Source organism: Cynocephalus volans, chromosome 14 (assembly GCF_027409185.1).
Source record: "Cynocephalus volans isolate mCynVol1 chromosome 14, mCynVol1.pri, whole genome shotgun sequence".
NCBI lineage: Eukaryota > Metazoa > Chordata > Mammalia > Dermoptera > Cynocephalidae > Cynocephalus > Cynocephalus volans.
Window position 1 is genome coordinate 92,558,057 of NC_084473.1, and position 20,832 is coordinate 92,578,888.

General features: G+C 37.5%; 1 protein-coding gene across 1 annotated transcript in view; it reads right to left on the bottom strand.

The window, feature by feature from the left end:
* Positions 1–18,905, bottom strand: part of IL1RL2 (interleukin 1 receptor like 2) — a 58,401-nt gene extending 39,496 nt beyond the window's left edge. The window contains 3 exon segments of the mRNA XM_063077828.1: positions 17,619–17,776; positions 17,779–17,810; positions 18,862–18,905. Coding sequence (XP_062933898.1) covers positions 17,619–17,776; positions 17,779–17,810; positions 18,862–18,905 — 234 coding nt within the window.
* Positions 18,906–20,832: the final 1,927 nt, after the last annotated feature.

Sequence of the window (20,832 nt, forward strand, 5' to 3'; positions counted from 1 at the left end):
GGTAGACTGAGGACAGCAACAATAAAGTCTCATCATGCCTACAGTATCGGAGAATTAAAATCATTAACCACAATAGCATGTAAGCCAGACGATTGATATACAGAGTTAAAAAAATTCTAAGAATCATTCTTTATTTAGGAAGTGTTAAAGGTACTAATTTATATTAGACTTTGACAAGTCAAGAATAAATGTTTTTCTTTCTATAGTAACCAGTAAAATAATGGTTTGAAATGCATACTATCAAGTTAACAGCAAAATAATAATAATGAATACTTAGTTAATTCAAAAGGTAAGGAAAAAGGAGGAAAAGAATATAGAGAAGTTATGATAAACAGAAAATAAATATTAAAATGATAAGTTTAAACCTAAGCACATCAGTAATCCCATTAAATATATTGACCAATATTCCTAGTGGAGTAAAAATTGCCAGCTTACAATTTTAAAAAATGCAAATATATGCTACTTATAACAGAATCGCCCTAAAATATAAAAATGTAAAAAGTTGATGAAAGTAAAAGATAGTAAAAAAGGATGGAGCATGTAAGCTCCTACCACAAGAAGACTAATGTAGCTATATTAGTACCAAAGAAAAGTAAATTTTAAGGCATAAAGCCTTAAGAAAAAGAGAGGTATTCTTTATTATACTAAAAAGTTGCATAAAATAATTTTAAAAATTTCTGTAAGTAATAATATAATTTCAAAAATATAACACAAACATTGATGAAATCAAAAGAAGAAATAGAAAAATCACACTGGGTTACTTTAATGTCTCTAAGTGACTAAAAGAAAAAGGAAAAAAAGTAAATAGGTAGTGTTGAATAATACAGCTAACAAACCCAAACTGTAGTATTTACATTCTTTTGAGGACACATGGAGCATTTATAAAAGTTGACCATATGCTGGGCATGAAGCCATTCTCACCAAATTTCAAAACATTAAAATTTGTTGTCATAGAGTTGTTTATAATAGTCTCTAATGATTCTTAGTATTTCTGTGGTATCAGTTGTAATATCTCCCTTTTCATTTATAGTTTTTGTTATTTGGGTCTTCTCTCTTCTCTTTTTAGTTAACATAGCTAATGGTTTGTCTATTTTATTTATCTTCTCAAAAAACCAACTTTTTGTTTTGTTGATCTTTTCTATTGTTTTTTGTGGTCTCTATTTCATTTAGTTCTGCTCTGATCTTAATTATTTCTTTCCATCTACTATCTTTAGATTTGGATTATTGTTGTTTTTCAAGTTCTTTGAGGCATAGTGTTAGGTTGTCTGGAAGATATGGATGTTTCTAGATATAGACAAACTACCAAGACTGAACCAAGAAGAGATAAAAAACCTGAAAAGACAAATAACAAGCAAGGAGATGGAAGTGGTAATTAGCAATCGTCCAACAAAGAAAAGTCCAGGTCTGGATGGCTTTACAGCTGAATTCTACCAAACTTTTAAAGAGGAGTTAATACCAATTCCCCTCAAACTATTCCAAACAGTTGACACAGAAGCTACTCTCCCAAACTCATTCTATGAGGCCAACATAACTCTGACACCAAAACCAGATAAAGATACAACAAAAAAAGAAAATTACAGGCCAGTATCCTTGATGAACCTAGACACAAAAATCCTCAACAAAATATTAGAAATCAGTATACAGCAACATATTAAAAAAATTATACACCATGATCAGGTGGGATTCATCCCAGGGATGCAAGGATGGCTCAACATACGAAAGTCAATAAATGTGATACATCATATCAACAAACTCAAGAATAAAGATCATATGATTATCTCAATAGATGCTGATAAAGCATTTGACAAAATTCAACATCCCTTCATGATAAAGACTCTCAACAAATTAGGTATAGAAGGAAAATATCTCAACACAATAAAAACGATTTATGACAAGCCCACCACCAGTATTATTCTGAATGGGAAAAAACTGAGGTCCTTTCCCTTAAGAACAGGAATAAGAGAAGGATGCCCACTCTCACCACTTCTATTTAACATAGTACTGGAGGTACTAGCCAGAGCAATCAGGTAAGAGAAAGAAATAAAGCAAATCCAGAGGGGAAAAGATGAAGTCAAACTTTCTTTATTTGCAGATGACATGATAGTATATACAGAAAAACCTAAAGACTCTATCAAAAAACTCCTAGAGCTGGTTAATAACTTCAGTAATGTTGCAGGATACAAAACAAATGCCCCCCAATCCATTGCATTTACATACTCAAATAATGAACTAACACAAAGAGAAATAAAAAATGAATCCCATTTACAATTTTCATGAAAAAAATACCTAGGGATCAATTTAACCAAGAAGGTGAAAGACCTCTACAATGAGAACTACAAACCATTTCTGAAAGAAATTAAAGAAGACACAAAAAGTTGGAAAGATATTCCATGCTCTTGGATTGGAAGAATTAACATTGTTAAAACATCCATACTAACCAAAGCGACCTACAGATTCAATGCAATCCCCATCAAAATACCAATGACATTCTTAACAGAAATGTAAAAAAAATCTTATCTTTCATATGGAATAACAAAAAACTCTGAATAGCCAAAGCAATTCTGAGCAAATAAAATAAAGCCAGAATCATAACACTACCTGACTTCAAAATATACTACAAAGCTGTTGTAACCAAAACAACATGGTACTGGTATAAAAATAGACATTCAGACTAGTGGAGTAGAATTGAGAACCTAGAAATCACTCCTCAGGCTTACAGCCATCTGATATTGGACAAAGGCAACAAAAATCTACATTGGAGAAGAGACTGCCTCATCAATAAGTGGTGCTGGGAATACTGGATATCCATATGTGGAAGAATGAAACTAGATACGGATCTCTCACCATACACTAAAATCAACTCAAAGTGGATTAAAGACTTAAGTATAAGACCCAAAATTGTAAAATTATTAAGGGATAATATAGGTGAAACACTTCAGCAACTAGGTCTGGACACAGCCTTTATGAACATAAGCCTGAAGGCACAGGCAACAAAAGAAAAAATAAACAAATGGGACTATATCAAACTAAAAAGGTTCTGCACAGCAAAGGAAACAATCAACAGAGTGAAATGACAACTATAGAGTGGGAGAAAAATTTTGCTAACTATGCATCCGACAAAGGATTAATATCTATAATATACAAGGAATGCAAGCAATTATGCATTAAAAAAACAAATAACCCAATTAAAAAATGGGCAAAGGAGCTGAATAGACATTTTTCAAAGGAAGACATACAAATGGCCAACAGGTACATGAAAAAATGCTCAACATCACTAGTCATCAGGGAAATGCAAATTAAAGCTGCATTGAGATACCACCTCACCCCAGTTAGACTGGCTATAATCAAGAAGATGGTGAATAACAAATGCTGGCAAGGGTGTGGAGAGAAGGAAACACTCCTACACTGTTGGTTGGACTGTAAATTAGTACAACCAATATGGAATACAGTATGGAGTTTTCACAAACAACTACAGATAGATCTTCCATACAATCCAGCAATCCCACTTCTGGGTATCTAACTGGAGGAATGGAAATCATGTTGTAGGGATACCTGCACTCCTGTTGCTTTGCCCCCCACAGATTTGTCATCCCACTTCCCCTGGGTGATGGAGATGCAAAGGATTACTCAAAGCCCATCTCTTCTGAGCAGTGAAAAGCCCTGAAGTGGTTAACTTCCCCAGAACCCTCAAGTGAGAGGCATCCCTTCCTTGGGAAATTAACCCCAAATTGGGGTTCTCTTCCTGCATTTATCTTCCAGACCAGGAAGTTACAGGAAGAGAACATAGGTAGGGCTATAGTTTAACAATATAGGCTGGTAACTTTCAGTGAAACAAGTCAGATGACATTCCATTAGACAATTAAGTGATCCACCAAAAAAAGCTTGATCTAGCAAATATTTCTTCTCCCTCCAGCAATTTTCCAGTATCTTTACATATCAATCAGTAACTAGTCTGTCTTTGAGCCAGCAACCTTGCTGTGTTAGAATTCTTTATCTTACACCAGAGACGTATAGCCTGAGGAAAATTTCCTGTCCTTTGCGAGGTCAATATTTGAAACTGCAAGGCTTTGGAAAACCAGGCCCTGTGAAGTACATTTGCTTTAAGAATCCTCTACACACTCCCATGTTCATTGCAGCTGTTTATGATAGCCAAGACATGGAACCAACCTAAATGTAAATCAGTGGATGATTGGAATAGGAATCTGTGGTGTATATGCACCATGGAATACTACTCTGCCATATAAAAGAATGAAATTCTCCCATTTGCAACAACATGGATGAGCTTGGAGAAACTTATGTTGAGTGAAATAAGCAAAGCTCGGAGGGATAAATACCACATGTATTCACTCATATGTGGGAGCTAAGAGAGAAAGAAGGAAGGAAAGAAAGACCACAGTAGTGCATTTGTCTTGCAGAGGGAGAGAACATTCCTTGTGTTACAAAGTGGAGGGGGGGGAGAGAGAAGGGGTGGGAGGTTGGGGATAACTGGGTGGGGAACACAGGGTACAAATGTGATTTGTGGTAATGGGTTTGCTGCCAGTATGAATCTGGCCCTCACATCATGGGCACGAGGGGTGACAATCAGCTTCGTATCTCAGAAATATTCATAAAAAACCCCACAAATACACATTTTTCATAATCCCACCACAAGTTTTGTTCATTATGCTCTTTTGTGATTAAAGATAAAATTATCATGTTCAATTTTATGGAATAAAAAAGAAAAATGCGGATTTAAAAACAAACATTAAAATTCAATAGAGTATGTTCTCTGTCAAAGTGCAATTAAGCTTCATACCACAAACAGCAAAGTAACTTAAAACAAAACAAAACTACATTTGCAAATTAAGCAACCTTTCAAAATCAAGAAGAAATCAAATTGACCATTAGGAAATATTTTGAATTGAATGGTGGTGAGAATATATCAAAAACCTGTAGAAAGCAGCTACAACTGAGCTTAAAGGAAAATTGCAACTTTAAATGCATATATTATAAAAGAAGAATGGCTCATAATTAATGATCAAAGAATCAATCTCATAAAGTTAAAAAAATAAGCGCAAATTAAAACCAAAGAACATGTAGAGAAAAAAAAAAACTAGATGATATCAGAAAGTAATGAAACAGAGAACAAGCTAATTACAAAACGAGATTAACAAAGCCAAAACTTAGCATTTTGAAAAGACTAATAATGCTGATAAATCCCTGGAAAGAGTAATCAACAAAACACAAGAGAAAATGGAAGTATATGACAGGGAAAGTGAAAAAAGAGACACCACTAAAAATCCTACAAATAATAAAGACAATAAGAGTATATTTTGAATAATATCACCTCAATAATTTGAAAATTAGTAGATGAAGCAGAAATTGTAAAACAAGTACAGCATGCTAAATCTGCTACAAGAATCGAAAATCTGAATAGTCCTACAGCTATGAAAGACACTGACTCTGTAATTAAACACCCTCCCTCAGAAAGAATTCCAGTCCCAGCTGGCTTCACTACTAAACTCTTAAAGCATATAAAAGAAGAAATAAAACTAATCTTCAACATTTCTAGAAAAAAGAAAAGTAAGACTTTTTTCCCCAACTTATATTATAAGGCCAGCATATCCTTCATACCAAAATCTGACAGGATATAAGAAACAAAAATTGCAAACCAATATTACTTATGATATAGATGCAAAAATCTTAAACGATATATTAGCAAACCAAATCTGGCAATGTATAAAAAGGGTTACTCACCAAATTGGGTTATTCCAGGAATGCAATATTTATGTAACATTTAAAAAGTAATCCTTTTTATTCAGCACATTAACAGAATAAAAAGAAAAATTATATGAAAATTCAAAAGGCATTTTGCAAAACCTAAGATCAATGCATAATAAAAGTCCAAGCAAGCTAGAAAAATTTTCTAATTGGATAAAGGAAACTTATTAAAATCTTAAATCAAACATCACATTTAATGGAAAAATGTTAAAAGCATTTTCTTTGGTGAAATGACACAAAGATGATGTTATCACCACTCCTGAAATGGCAATAACATTGGAGTAGAGTAATAACACTGGAGTGGTGGTAACTTCTGGAGTGTTCTGGAGTTCCTACCTAGTGTAATAAGGAAGTAAAAAAACATAAAAGTCATAACAATAAGAAAGCAAAAAACTAAAACTGTCATTAATCTGCAAACAACACGACTATATGTGGAAAATCCAAAAGAATCTACAAATCAATCATTAGGATAAACAAACAAATTTACCAAGATTCCTAGATACGAGGACAATGTACAAAAATAAATTGTGTTTCTTTAAACCAGCAACAAAAAGAATATAAAAATAAAAAAACATACTATTGCAAAAGTATCTAAAAATATCAGTTTCCCAGGAATAAGTTTAATAGTGTATAAGTGAGATAACCACTCAGCAAATTATAAAATGTAGTGGGTTAGAAATCTTGATTCTCCTTTGATCTTAGAATAGGATTTTTAGGTAATGCATGAATGAGCCAAAAGGCTCTTGATTAGGGGACGAAAGTCCACAGATAAGTTTAGCAAAAGCCATCTAATCAATTTTAATCACTGTTTAGAGGTGGCATTGTGTACTTTGACTGTTTCAGGTTGCTGGTTTCATTCTGGCTTGAATGACTATTGACTAACCTACCAATTGTTCTTTAGATATGTCAAGAAAACTGCTTGAATGATGTTTAAATATGCTATAGAAATCACTGTAGCAAGTATGCAGAAAAGAAAATGTTTGCTAAGATCAAGCTTTTGTTGGTGAATCACTTAAATTGCCTTATGAAATGTCATCTGGCTTGTTTTACTGAATGTTACCAGCCTATATTGTTAAACTATAACCCCACCTATTTTCTGTTCCTGTAACTTCCTGGTCAGGAAAAAAAAATGCAGGAAGAGAACCCCAATTTGTGGTTAATTTGCCAAATGAAAGGAATGCCTCTATCTTGAGGGTTCTGGGAGATTAACCACTTCGGGGCTTCTCACTTCTCAGAAGAGATGGGCTTTGAGTAATCTTTTGTGGCTCCATCACCCAGGGGAAGAGGGGTGACAAGTCCATGGTAGACAAAGCAACAATAAAACATTGTTGTGAGAAATTTTAAAAAATAAAGTGGTGGGATATATCATGTTTGATTTGAAAGACTCCAAATTGCAAAGATATCAATCTTTGCTAAATTTATTAATAGTTATACTGCAATCACAATTAAAATATAAAATACTGGTTTTTTGAAAATTGACATGCTGATTCTTTTTTTTTTTTTTTTTAATATGACTGGTAAGAGGATCTCATCCCTTGGCTTGGTGTTGTCAGCACCAGGCTCTCCAAAGTGAGCTAACCAACCATCCCTATATAAGGATCCAAACCTGTGACCTTGTTGTTATCAGCACCACACTCTCCCAAGGGAGCCACGGACCGGTCCTCTGATTCTAAAATTTATGAAAATTAGAGGGCTATATAAAAATAAGATAACCTCAAAGGAGAGGGACAACATGGGAAAAGTAATTGCACCATGTATAAAGACTGACCTATAAATTTCAGTTCAAATCCAATGAAGGTTCTGGTGGTCTTTTTGTGAAAACTGACAAGTTAATTGTAAAGTTATATGTAAAATGCAATGGATTAGAATAGTCAAGGCAATAATTAGGAAAAAGCAAAAGCTAATGGGCTTATACGAACTTCTAAGACTTATTTAATGCCATAATAATTAACAAGGAAAAACAAATAGAATGATAAAACACTACAGAGTTCAGAAACAAATCCACACACAAAAAGCAATTGACTTAAATCAGTGGTGGCATGAAAAGCAATGTGGAAAGAATATGTGAACTATAAATCCACATGGCAAACATTAAATTTGACCCTATCTAATACCACACACACAATCAATGGAAAAGGAAAAAACAATGAAACTTCTAGAATATAATATAGGAAAATATCTTGTTATCTTGGGGTAGGAAAATATTCTTGAGCAAGTCACAGAAAGCACTAACCACAGAGGAAAAAATTAATAAATTAGACTACATTATAATGAAGTTTGAGACCTCATCATAGGAGTAAAAAGGCAAGCCACTGCCCAGAAAAACATATTCACAACACATGTAACCAACAATTACTAATATCTAGATACAGAAAGAACTACTGTAAATCAATAAGAAATAGATAAGACAAGAGGCCATGGACCAAATTTGGCTCACTGCCTGTTTTTGTAAATAAAATGTTAGTGGAACACACCCACACTCATTCGTATCCATATTGTCTGCAACTGCTTTTGCACTACCAAAACAGAGCTGAGTGGTTCAACCAGAGATCATCTGGCCTACAATGCCTAAAATATTTACTATTTGGCTCTTTACAGAAAAAGTTTGAAAACCTCTGGACAAGACAACCAGATAGAAAAGTAGACAAATACTTTCACATGTACTCTGCAGAAAAAATTACACAAAGACACACATCCAATGACCAATAAGCAAGCATAAAGGAGATAGATATTATCATTAACAGGAATATGTTAATTGAAGCCAAAATGAGACAATTACTCAGTCATCTGAATGCCAAAAATTAAAAAGATTAAAAATACCATGTGTTATCAGATACAGGAGCAAAAACAACTCTTGAACACTGCTGCTGGAACTGTAAATTGGCACACCAATTTGAAAAATGTTTTGGCATATTATACTTACTTCAAACTGTTAAGACATACCCCAACAGATAAACAAAAATGGACTCTCTGTGGCTGCAAAGAGACACTTTAAAACTACCAAACAGAACCAAACAGCCATCCAGAATAGGGGTTAGACATATATTCCCATTCTTACAAAATATGTATTTGTTGTTAATCATCATGAGATTTTTCTTTCCTGTAACCAAGCAGGGACCGACTCCTAGAAGATAATGTCAGATCAGCTGCAGCTGGAAAATTTCCTTGCTGGCCTTCAGACAGCCCACTTGGTGCCAATCATCAACCCCTCCCTCTCATTCTCAGGGCCCAGTGCAGCTCCAACTGGACAGAAGGTTGGCTTCAGGGACATCTTCTCTTGATTAGCCCTCCAAACCCCAACCAGCTTTGGTCAGTTTGTTGAGTCTGTGCACAGACCAACTTTGATGTCCTCTAGTTACCTCTTGCCATTAAGAGTCGAATTTCACCTCATTTTAATACTAAATCTCCACCCCAAAATGAAGATAGGACATATGTTATATCTATGTTTACTCATTGCACATGTTCATGACCTCCCTCATCAATTCGTAGAATTTCCCTGAACCTGCTGAATATATATACATGCATACGTAAAGCTGACTCTGCAAGGCGTAAAAATTGGTTCTTGCAGCCCCAGGCCTACCCATGTCTAAGCCCCATAAGAGCCCATCCACTGACCAAGTGGGCATCCAGGTGAGTGCCAGTCCAGCACACTGATACTGACACAGCCACAGGCCTGCCCACACCTGAGCCCTGGAGGGGCCTGCCCACTGACCAAGTGGGCACCCAGGTGAGTGCCAGTTCCATGCACTGACACAGACACAGCAGCAGGTCCATACCTGAGCCCCAGAGGGGTCTACCCACTGAACAAGTGGGCACCCAGGTGAGCTCCATCCCATGCACTAACCCCAGTGCAGCCATCAGCTGATGCTGAGCCCCAGAGAAGCCAGCCCACTGACCAAACAGGAGCCGAGGCAGCCCATTTCACACTCACCTGCATTGATACAAGAGTCACATAAAGAGTCTACAAATAGAGGAGGAAGTCTTTCTCCTCATAGCCCACTCCAGAGTAACAGAAGAAACAAGCGTCCTACCAGATGACCAAATAGCAACAAATAATATTAGAATTACAAATAAACAAGAAGATAAGATGTCACTGAATGAATATGGTAATTCTCAACTACCAGACCCCATAGACCAGGAGACACTTGAGTTGTCTGAAAAGGAATCCTGAGCTACGATCTTAAGAAAACTCAAAGAGATAAGAGAAGAATCAACTAGAGAATACAATGAAACAAGAAAAACTCCATGTCATGAAGGAAGAAATTTACAGAGATACATACCTTAAAAAGAAATGAACAGAACTCCTAAAAAGGAAGGATTCACTCAATGAAAGAAAGAACAGAAAGCTTGAGCAGCATGCTACAGCAAGCAGAAGAAAGAATTTCAGACCTTTTTGAAATAATCTAGGCAGGCAAAAAAAAAAAAAAAAGGAAAAAAAGAATTTTAAAAAATGAAGAAAGTTTAAGAGAGCTAGAGGACAACATCAATTGCACAAACATCCAAATCATGGGTGTTTCAGAAGGGGAGGAGAAAAGAAAAAGCACTGAAAACCTATCCAAAGAAATAGTAACAGAAAACTTCCCAGGTGTAGGGAGATATGTAAACCCTTTAGATCTAGGAAACCCACAGATCCCCAGACAGATGACAACCAAAAAGATCCTCTCCAAGACATATTATAGTCAAACTGGCAAAACTCAAAGACAAAGAGAGAATTCTAAAAGAAGCAAGAGAAAAGCATCATCACCTATAAGGGAGCCCCATCAGATTAACAGCAGACTTCTCAACTGAAACCTTACAGGCCAGAAGAAAATGAGATAATATATTCAAAATACTAAAAGAAAAAAATTGCCAGCCAAGAATTCCATATCCAGCAAGGTTACCCTTCAGAAATGAGAGAGAAATAGCATATTTCCCAGACAAATAAAAATTATGGGAGTTCACTACCATGTGACCAGCTTTGCAAGAATTCTCAAAGGAGGCCTGCATCTGGAATCTGGAAAACAATAATCACTATCACAGATTTACAAGAGAGAGCAAAACTCACCATTAGAACCAAAATGCAAACAAGAAAGAGAAGCTAAATCATGTTACCTCAAAAACCCAAGTAGCACTGAAGATGAAAAATAAAAGGGGAAGAAAAGAACAAATGTCATTCCAAATGGGGGAATTTCATTCTTTTTTATGGCAGAGTAGTTTTCCATGGTGTATATATACCACATTTTCCTTACCCAATTGTCCATCAATGGATATTTAGGTTGGTTCCATATCTTGGCTATTGTGAACAGATAAGGGATGAACATGGGAGTGCAGGTATCCCTTTGACATGATGATTTCCATTCCTCTGGGTATATACCCAGAAGTGGGATTGCTGTATTGTATGGAAGATCTATCTGTAGTTGTTTGAGAAACCTCCATACTGTTTTCCATAGTGATTGTACTAATTTACAGTACCACCAGCAGTGTAGGAGTGTTCCCTTCTCTCCACACCCTCACCAGCATTTGTTTACTCTCCATCATTTTGATTATGGCCAGTCTAATTATGGCCAGTGATATCTCAATGTGGTTTTAATTTGCATGAGCTTGGAGAAACTTATGTTGAGTGAAATAAGCAAAGCACAGAGAGATACCACATGGATTCACTCATAAGTGGGAGCTAAAAGAGAAAGAAGGAAGGAAAGAAAAATCACAGTGGCGCATTGGACTTGCAGAGGGAGAGAGCATACCTGGGGATTTAAAGTAGAGTGGGGGAAAAGGGGATGCAGAGTGATGTCAGGAATAATTGGGTGCAGGAGACAAGGTATAATCGCAATTTGAGGTAATGGACATGCTGTCAGTATGGATTTGGCCATCACATCTTGGGCATGAGTGGTGACAATCAGCTTTGTATTCCATGAATATTCATAACCTATAACAAATAAATAAAGAAAAAGAAAAAAAGGAAAAAAAGAAAACAACAAATGATATTTAAATCATCTAAACAAAAAGCAATATAATGACAGGAGTAAAGCAATACTTGTCAATAACAACCCTAAATGTAAACGGATTAAACTCCCCATTGAAATGACACAGACTGACTGATTGGATTAAAAAGCTGGGCCCAATGATATGCTGTCTTCAAGAGACTCACCTCACCTGTAAAGTCACACACAGACTAAAAGTGACTAAAAGTGAAGGGATGGAAAAAGACATACCATGCAAATGGAAAGCAAAAACGAGCAGGAGTAGCTATTCTCATATTGGATAAAACAGACTTCACACCAAAAACCATAAAAAGAGACAAAGAAGACCATTATGTAATCAAAAAGGGATCTGTCCAGTTAGAAGACATAACAATCATAAATACATATGCACCCAACCCTGGAGCATCCAGATATGTAAAGCAAACACTCTTAGACCTAAAAATAAAAGATAGACTCTAATATGATCATAGTTGGTGACCTGAACATCCCTCTCTTAGCATTGGACAGATCTCCCAGGCAACAAATCAACAAAGAAACATAGGATTTAAACTAAATCTAAGACCAATTGGACCTGGCAGACATCTATAGAACATTTCATCAAACAACTAGAGAATACATATTCTGCTTATTGGCACATGGAAGATTCTCCAGGATAGACCACATATTAGGTCACAAATCAAGTCTCAGAAAATTTTAAAAAACTGAAATCACTCCAAGTATCTTTTTAGACCGCAATGGATTAAAACTGGAAATCAATAACAAGAAAAATTCTGGAAACCACTCAAGTGCACAGAAACTAAACAACAGACTCCTGAATGACCTATGGGCCAAGAAGAAATTAAACAGGAAATTGAAAAATTTCTTGAAACTAAAGAAGATAAAAATATATCATACCAAAACCGGTGGGATACTGCAAAAGCAGTAATAAGAGGGAAGTTTATTGCAATAAACGTTTACATCAAAAGAATGGAAAAACTTCAAATAAATGACCTAACACCATGCCACAAGGAACTAGAAAAACAACAGCAATCCAATCCTAAAAGTAGTAGATAGAAAGAAATAATTAAGATCATGGCAAAACTAAATGAAATAGAGACCAAAAAGTAGTACAAAAGATCATTGACACAAAAAGTTGGTTTTTTGAGAAGATAAACAAAATATAGAAAGAAATAATTAAGATCAGGGAAGAACTAAATGAAATAGAGACCAAAAAAATTGTATAAAAGATCATTGAAACAAAAAGTTGGTTTTTTGAGGAGTAAATAAAATAGGCGAACCATTAGCTAGGTTAACAACAACAACAAAGACCCAAATAATAAAAATCAGAAATGAAAAGGGAGACATTACAACCGATACCACAGAAATATGAAGGATCATTAGAGATTATTAAAAACAACTGTACACCAACAAATATGAAAACCTGTAGAAAATGGATAAATTTCTGAACACATAAAAACTACCAAGACTGAACCAAGAAGAAATAGAGGACCTGAACAGATCAACAACAAGCAATGAGACTGAAACAGTAACCAGCAATCTTCCAACAAAGAAAAGCCCAGGACTGGATGGCTTTATAGCTGAATTCTATCACACCTTTAAAGAAGAATTAATACCACTTCTCTTCAAACTTTTCAAAAAATTAAAACAGAAGACATTCTCCCAAACTCATTTGAGGCCAGCATCACCCTGATACCAAAACCAGATAAAGAAACAACAAAAAAGAAAATTACAGGCCAATATACTTGGTCAACATAGATGCAAAACTCTACAAAATATCAGCAATCAGAATACAGCAACATATAAAAAAAATTATACACCATGATCAAGTGAGATTCATCCCAGGGATGCAGGGTTGTTTCAACATATGCAAGTCAATAAATGTGATATACCACATCAACAAATCCAAGGATAAAAATCATATAAGTATCTCAATAGATGCAGAAAAAGGATTAGACAAATTCAATGTCGCTTCATGATAGAAACTCTCAGCAAATTAGGTATAGAAGGAAATTATCTCAACACAATAAAAGCCATTTACGACAAACCAATCACCAATATCATCCTGAATGGGAAAAAACTGAAAGCTTTTCCTTTAAGAACATAAACAAGACAAGGATGCCCACTCTGACCACTCCTATTTATCATAGTAGTGCAAGTACTAGCCAGAGCAATCAGGCAAGAGAAAGAAATAAAGGGCATCCAGATTGGAAATAATGAAGTCACACTGTTCTTGTTTGCAGACAACGTGGTTTTAATTTAGAAAAACCTACAGACTCCACCAAAAAACTCTTAAAGCTGATTAACAATCTCAGTAATGTTGCAGGATACAAAATCAATACCCCAAAATCAGCAGCATTTTTATATGCCAGTAACAAACCAGCAGAAAACGAAATCAAGAAAGCAAGCTCATTTACAATAGTCACCAAAAAAATAAAATACCTAAGAATCAATTTAACCAAGGAGGTGAAAGATGTTTACATGAGAATTACGAATCATTACTGAAAGAAATTAAATAGTATACAAAAAGGTGGAAAGACATACCATACTCTTGGATGGAAAGAACTGACATTCTGAAAATGTACATTCTACAATGCAATCCCCATAAAAATACTAATGACATTCTTCACAGAAATAGAAAAACAATCCTAACATTCATATGGAACAACAAAAGACCGCAAGCAGCCAAAGCAATCCTGAGCAAAAAAAATAAAGCCAGAGATGTAACACTATCTTACTTCAAATTATATTACAAAGCTATTGTAACCAAAACAACATGGTACTGGCATAAAAACAGACACTCTTATCAATGGAGCAGAACAGAAATCCCAGGAATCAACCCACATACTTACAGCCAGCTGGTCTTTGACAAAGGCAATAAGAACATACATTCGGGAAAAGACTACCTCTTCAATAAATGGTCCTGACAAAGTTGGACATCCATATGCACAAAAATGAAACTAGACCTTTGCCTCTCACCATATACCAAAATCAATTCAAAACTGATTAAAGACTTAAATATAAGACCCAAAACCATAAAATTACTAAAGGAAAAATAGGGGAAACACTCCAGGAAGTAGGACTGGGCAAAGACTTTATGATTAAGACCCCAAAAGCACAAACAACAAAATAAAAAATAAAGAAATGTGATTATATCAAATTAAAAAGCTTCTGCACAGCAAAGGAAACAATCAACAGAGCAGAAAGATAACCTATGGAATGGGAGAAAATATCTGCAAACTATAAATCTGACAAGGGATGATTAATATCCAAAATATACAAAGAACTCAAATGACTCTACAGTAAAAACACAAATAATCCAATTAAAAAATGGGCAAAGGAGGTGAATAGACATTTTTCAAAGGAAGAATGGACAGCAGGTGCATGAAAAAAATGCTCAGCATCACTAGTCATCAGAGAAATGACAATCAAAACCACGACGAGATATCATCTCACCCCGGTTAGACTGGCCATTATTAAAAAGACTGAGGATAACAAACGCTGGTGAGGATGTGGGGAAAGGGAAACTCTTCTGTACTGTGGGTGGGACCGTAAACTAGCACAGCCATTATGGAAAACAGTATAGAGATTCCTCAAACAACTACAAATAGAACTACCATATATGATCCAGCAATCCCACTACTCGGTATATATCCACAGGAATGGAAATCATCATGTCAAAGGGACACCTGCACTCCCATGTTCATTGCAGCTCTATTTACAATAGCCAAGATATGGGACCAACCTAAGTATGCATTGACAGACCACTGGATAAGGAAAATGGGTATATAGACACAATGGAATACTACTCAGCCATAAAAATGAATGAAATTCTGTCATTTGCAGCAACCTGGATGTGTCTGGAGAAAATTATGTTGAATGAAATAAGCCAGGCAAGGAAAGAGAAATACTGCATGTTCTCACTTATAACTGGGTGTTAGAAGGAAGGAAGGAAAGAAGGGAAAGAAAAGAAGGAAGGAAGAAAGAAAGAGAGATCATAACAATACATTGAACTTTCAGAAGGAGAGACCAAACCTAAGGATGCTACAGATGGGGAGCAGAGAAGGAGGGGGTTTGGAGAGTGATGGGTCGGGTAAAGGGAATAAAGAAAAATCATGATTTGTAATAATGAATATGCTTATAATAAATAATAAAAATTTTTTAAAAATTGCTTCTTTCTCCGTTCCTCAGAGGCTGTGTTCCCGATCTACAGATTGTCTTTTCTCTGGAAATAAAGTGTTCCTTTCTTTCCTCTCAGATCTAATGGTCATTTGTTAAAAGAAGGTATTCCCTATGATCCAGCCATTTCACTCTTACATAAAATGCCCCACAAAATTGCATGCACCAAAAGATACATGTAATAATGTTCAGACCAGCTTTACTTCTAATACCCTCAAATTAGGAACAACTAAAAAATCTGAAGATAATAATGAAATACTGCACAGCAATGAAAATGAATGAATTAGAGCTACATGCAAAAACACTGATGCTTCTCACAGGTTTAGTTACTATTGAGCCAAGGAAGTAGACACAAAATACTACACACAATATGATTCAAATTTTTAAAGTTTCAAAAAATGGCAAATATAATCTATGTTAGTGTAAGTCAGGTGGATGGTTATCTTTGGGAATCAGGGTTATCTTTGAGAATTGCAGTTTTTGCCAAATGGCAGAGATGGGCCTTCAGAGGTGCTGGTAACGTTTTCATTCTTGACCTTGATGGGAAGGGGTAATTAAAAGGTGTGTTCGCTTTCTGATAATCCAACAAGCTCATGCATTTATGATTTGTGCATTTTCATGTATATGTCATACTTCATTAAAAATATTTTCTTAATGCATGCCCAGCATTGGTACCCAGGATATATAGATACATAAAATCAACTATATGTCAGCAAGAAAATGGTAAGAAAAATGAGAAAAAGAAGTATAGCAAAAAGAATGAGTGGGCAGTCCAGAAGGGATTCAGAAATGGCCAATAAACATATGGAAAAAAGATGGGAAAAGGTGGTCAATCTCATTAATAATTAAGGAAAAGCAAACTAAAACAATGATACAGTAACATTTTATACCCACCAAATTGTTAAAATTAATTAATTAATTAATTAATTAATTAATTAAAGTCTTCCAGTACAAAAAGGCCTACACAAGGCTATAGGGAATTTAGAATATTACTGGCGAGAGAATAAACTGACATAAAATTTTGTATAGCAATTTGGCAACATCAATAAAGTTGAATACTTCAGTCGTACGCATACCCTAAATCTAGCTGTCCTAGGGCTAGTAGTCATGTACACTAGAAAACATCACACTCTGGTAAATGTACATCAACAGCCATGTATAGGAACATTCACTTTCCACATTCCTTGTGGAAGAGGAAAACAAAAACAAATGAACATGAAACATATCACTGAAAGGATCAAAAAAGGTAAAAGTTGGCTTTTTGAAAAACCAACAGAACTGAGAAATTTCTGATATAACTAATTAAAAGAAGGAGAGAGAACCAATATATTGGAATAAGGACTAAAGATGGCTCTTACTGCAGAAGCAGATATTAAAAGAGAAGAGATAATCTGTAATTATTGAACCATGAACATGTAGTACCCACTCAAACAAACAAATTAATGTGAAAAAAACAGAGATAGGCTAAAAAGTAAGATAATGAGGGGAAGGTGGAGGTTTTATCCAAATGATAAAACATGAGAAAGCCATAATAACCAAAAATTTTAAAATAAATAATTGGCAGGGTAACATCACGGGCTGTTAGCTAACAAATCTATCATAGGCACACAAATCTCTTTATCAATTCTGCCTTAAAAGGTACAACTTAAGGTAGAAAAAGACAAGGGGGTTTTAAAGAAGAGGAGGAAAAATATCAATAGGAAGACTTTTTAAAAATTTTACCTTATACCACTTTACTGAATCCAAAACACAACTCTTCGGGAAGTTCAGATGGCACATAAGAAAGCCATCTTGTCCAACATGTAATATTTGTTCATACACGTCTGATAAATCTGATAGACTGCTTCTTGAAATGTCACACCAGTATTCTTTTAAAACAGGTTTACATGTATTCTGTAACAGCCGTCTGTATTCCTGCAAGAAAATGGCAGATGGGAACCTCATAAACCCTTCAGCAATCACAAAATCAAACGATTCAGCTTATCTTCACATCTTTTCAAATCATATTCAAGGCCCTGTGCAAACCCTCTGCTTCAAACAAAACAATATGCATCTGACAAATCATTCATTACAAAAGACAAATGGGATTTATGCAGTGGAGAAACTGGACGACAGCTTAACCAAGTGGTTAAACTGAATATCGCCAGTTCGGGGCAAGTGGGCGCCGTGTGCCTCTGAGCGTCACTCTGGAGAGAACGCAAAGCACTTACGCAGCGTTCTAGCCAACAAGGTACAGCCTGGACCTGACCACGAGGACGTGCCTGACAAACCTAAGTGAAGGGTGTAATGTAAACCAATTGCCTGTGTTCCTTGAAAACGTCAGTGTCATGAAAAACGAAGACGGAGGAACTATTCCAGATTAAAAGAGATGGAAGATTCATGGCAACCAAATGCAATGTGTGATCCTGGATTGGATTCTCTACCGGAAAGGAAAGAAAAGGGTTTAAAATGTCATTAATGAAACCATTGATAAGATTAGAATATAAACTATAAGTTAGATAAAAGTATTATGCGACGGCTAAATTTTCTGAATTTGATAACTATACTGTGTTTATGTAAGAAATGTATAAATATCCACTGAAAAGATGCAGGAAATATACATTGAAATATGAAGAGGTAAAGGGGTGTGATGCACACAACTGTAATGACTTAGAAAAGGTGGTTTAGAAAATATTGTGTGTAATACACACACACACACAGAGAAAATTATAAAGTAAATATGGGGAAATGGTCTTTAAAATGAGGAATCTAGATAAAGGATAGACAAGAGTTCTTTACGCTATTTCGCAAATTTTATTTACATTTGAAATTTCTTCAAAGTAAAAAGTAAAATGATACCGTTTACTAAATTCGTATCATATCTGGATGTTAAAGATTTGGGAGGATTCATGTTCATTTTCTTGCACGACAGACAGTCTCAAAGCTCAAAGGTGACATCTGGGGCCGAGCATCGGAGCACTAGGACCCGACACTTGCTGTTCCCCGTCCCGCGAGCTTCCCTCGGGCCATCCCGGCGGAGTCGTCAGCGACGCGCGGGTGTCCGGCGGCCCGCGGGACGTCGCACGGGGCTGGCAGAGCGGGGCGGGGAGGCCCGCGGACGCACCCACGTACCTGCTCCGACCCAGAGGGGAAGAGCGAGGGACGCCCCGCACAGCAGCCAGGACGGCGCCCCCATCTCGGCTGCACGGAGGGCGGCGGGAGGGCGCGGCGGGGCGGCCTCCGCGTTCCCTTCCTCGGAGCCGTCTGTCCTCCCGCCCCTGTGACTCGGCGCCCGGCCTGCGGCTTCCAGGACGGGGAGCTCAGACCCACCCGGCCGCGAGGCGGAGGCGGCGTCCGGCGGCCGCAGCGCCCCCGTCTGGCCTCCCTGCGCGTCTCCGGCCTCGGGGCTGCCGGGCCTGGCCGTGGAAAGGGAGGCCCCCAGCGGCTCCCCCGGAGAAGCCGGCTCAGGCCCGCCGGGCGAGGACGGCGGGGACCACGGAGGGGACCGAGCGCCTCCACCCGAAGGTAGAGGTCGCCCAGCCGGTCCGGGGGCCGCCCGCGAGTCTCGGGCCTCCCGGTGGCGCACGTCTTTGTCACCGGCTTTCGTCAGCGCCCCGCCCGCGCTTGGCTCAGCCCAGACCCGGCATCCACCGACGGGAGAGGCTGGAGCGGGCAGAGCCGGTGCAGAGCGGACATCCCGGCAGGACCCGAGCGTGCCCGGCCACCGCATCGCCTGCCTGGCACTTCCTCGCCACCGTGGGCGGGACAGACCTGGCTCCACCAGGGGACCGTGGCAAGGAACGTGGCATCCCTCTAGGAAGTGGGTTGAAAGTCTTTTTGCCTGATTGGCAGCTAACGAGTCCCTCATCACCAGGATTTTCTGATTAGTTCTATTCCGAGTTGTCCCTACAAACAAACTGTTCATTCGTTTCCAAATCCCGTTTGAGCAGCTTTTACACGCCTTGCATTGGCCTATATGGAACCCCCCCAAAATGGAAGCCGTCCCAAATGGCTTCTAAGGCACATTATTAATCCGCCTGAGTCACGTGCATTCACTCCTGTGGGTCAAACAGCCCACGGTGATGGTGTTAGTCTGTTTCTGTTATGACAAACTGCTGGGAACTGGGTAATTTACAAAAACAAAACTTATTGCTTACGTTTCAGAGGCTGGGAGTCCAAAGTCCAGGGAACACATTTGGGGAAGGCCTTGGTGGTGGCCACCGTGACCCAGGAGTCTCACATGTCAGAAAATGGCGAAGCAGAGGGAGCGACTAACCTCTCATGTGCTCTTCTTTTAAAGCCCTCAGAACCACGCCCTGACCACCATTATCAGTCCACTCACTACTGCACGGTCCTGCAATCTAATCACCTCTTCAAGGCCCCACCTTTCGATTACGGTAATAGGATTCCCGCCCTCCACAGTTACAAGAGAGATTAAGTTTGGGGGACGTTCAACCCAAGGCAGTGATCTTCAACTACCGAAGACTATTTCTGCCTAAGAGTTCCCGATAGCACCATATCAACGGGGACCTGTCACCCTGGCCATCAGGAGACACCCCAGAGATATCCCACAGGGCACTGAGACGTAGGAAAGGATATAAAATGTAATCTCCATTCAACAGATGTTTGGCCAAACTATTCCTGGCTGCCTTTGTGGAATTAGAGACAGGGACCCGGTCAAAGGAGCAGAGAGAAATGCAGGAACGGCACTGGCAGCAAAGCTTCCTCCGACCGGTGGTGAGCCTGTCGACATCACTGCCTTAGAAGTTAAAAAGAAGAATTTTTAAACATTTACCCTCTTAATTATTTTAAACAACAATAAACCCAGTATATGTTAACAAAAATGTCATACATTTTATGAAAAATAACTATACTTTCTAAAACAGACTTATTGACAAAAGTGGCGTGGTTCTTCATGTTTGCAAATCTCTTTAAAGTCTAGTGTAATAGGAGGTGG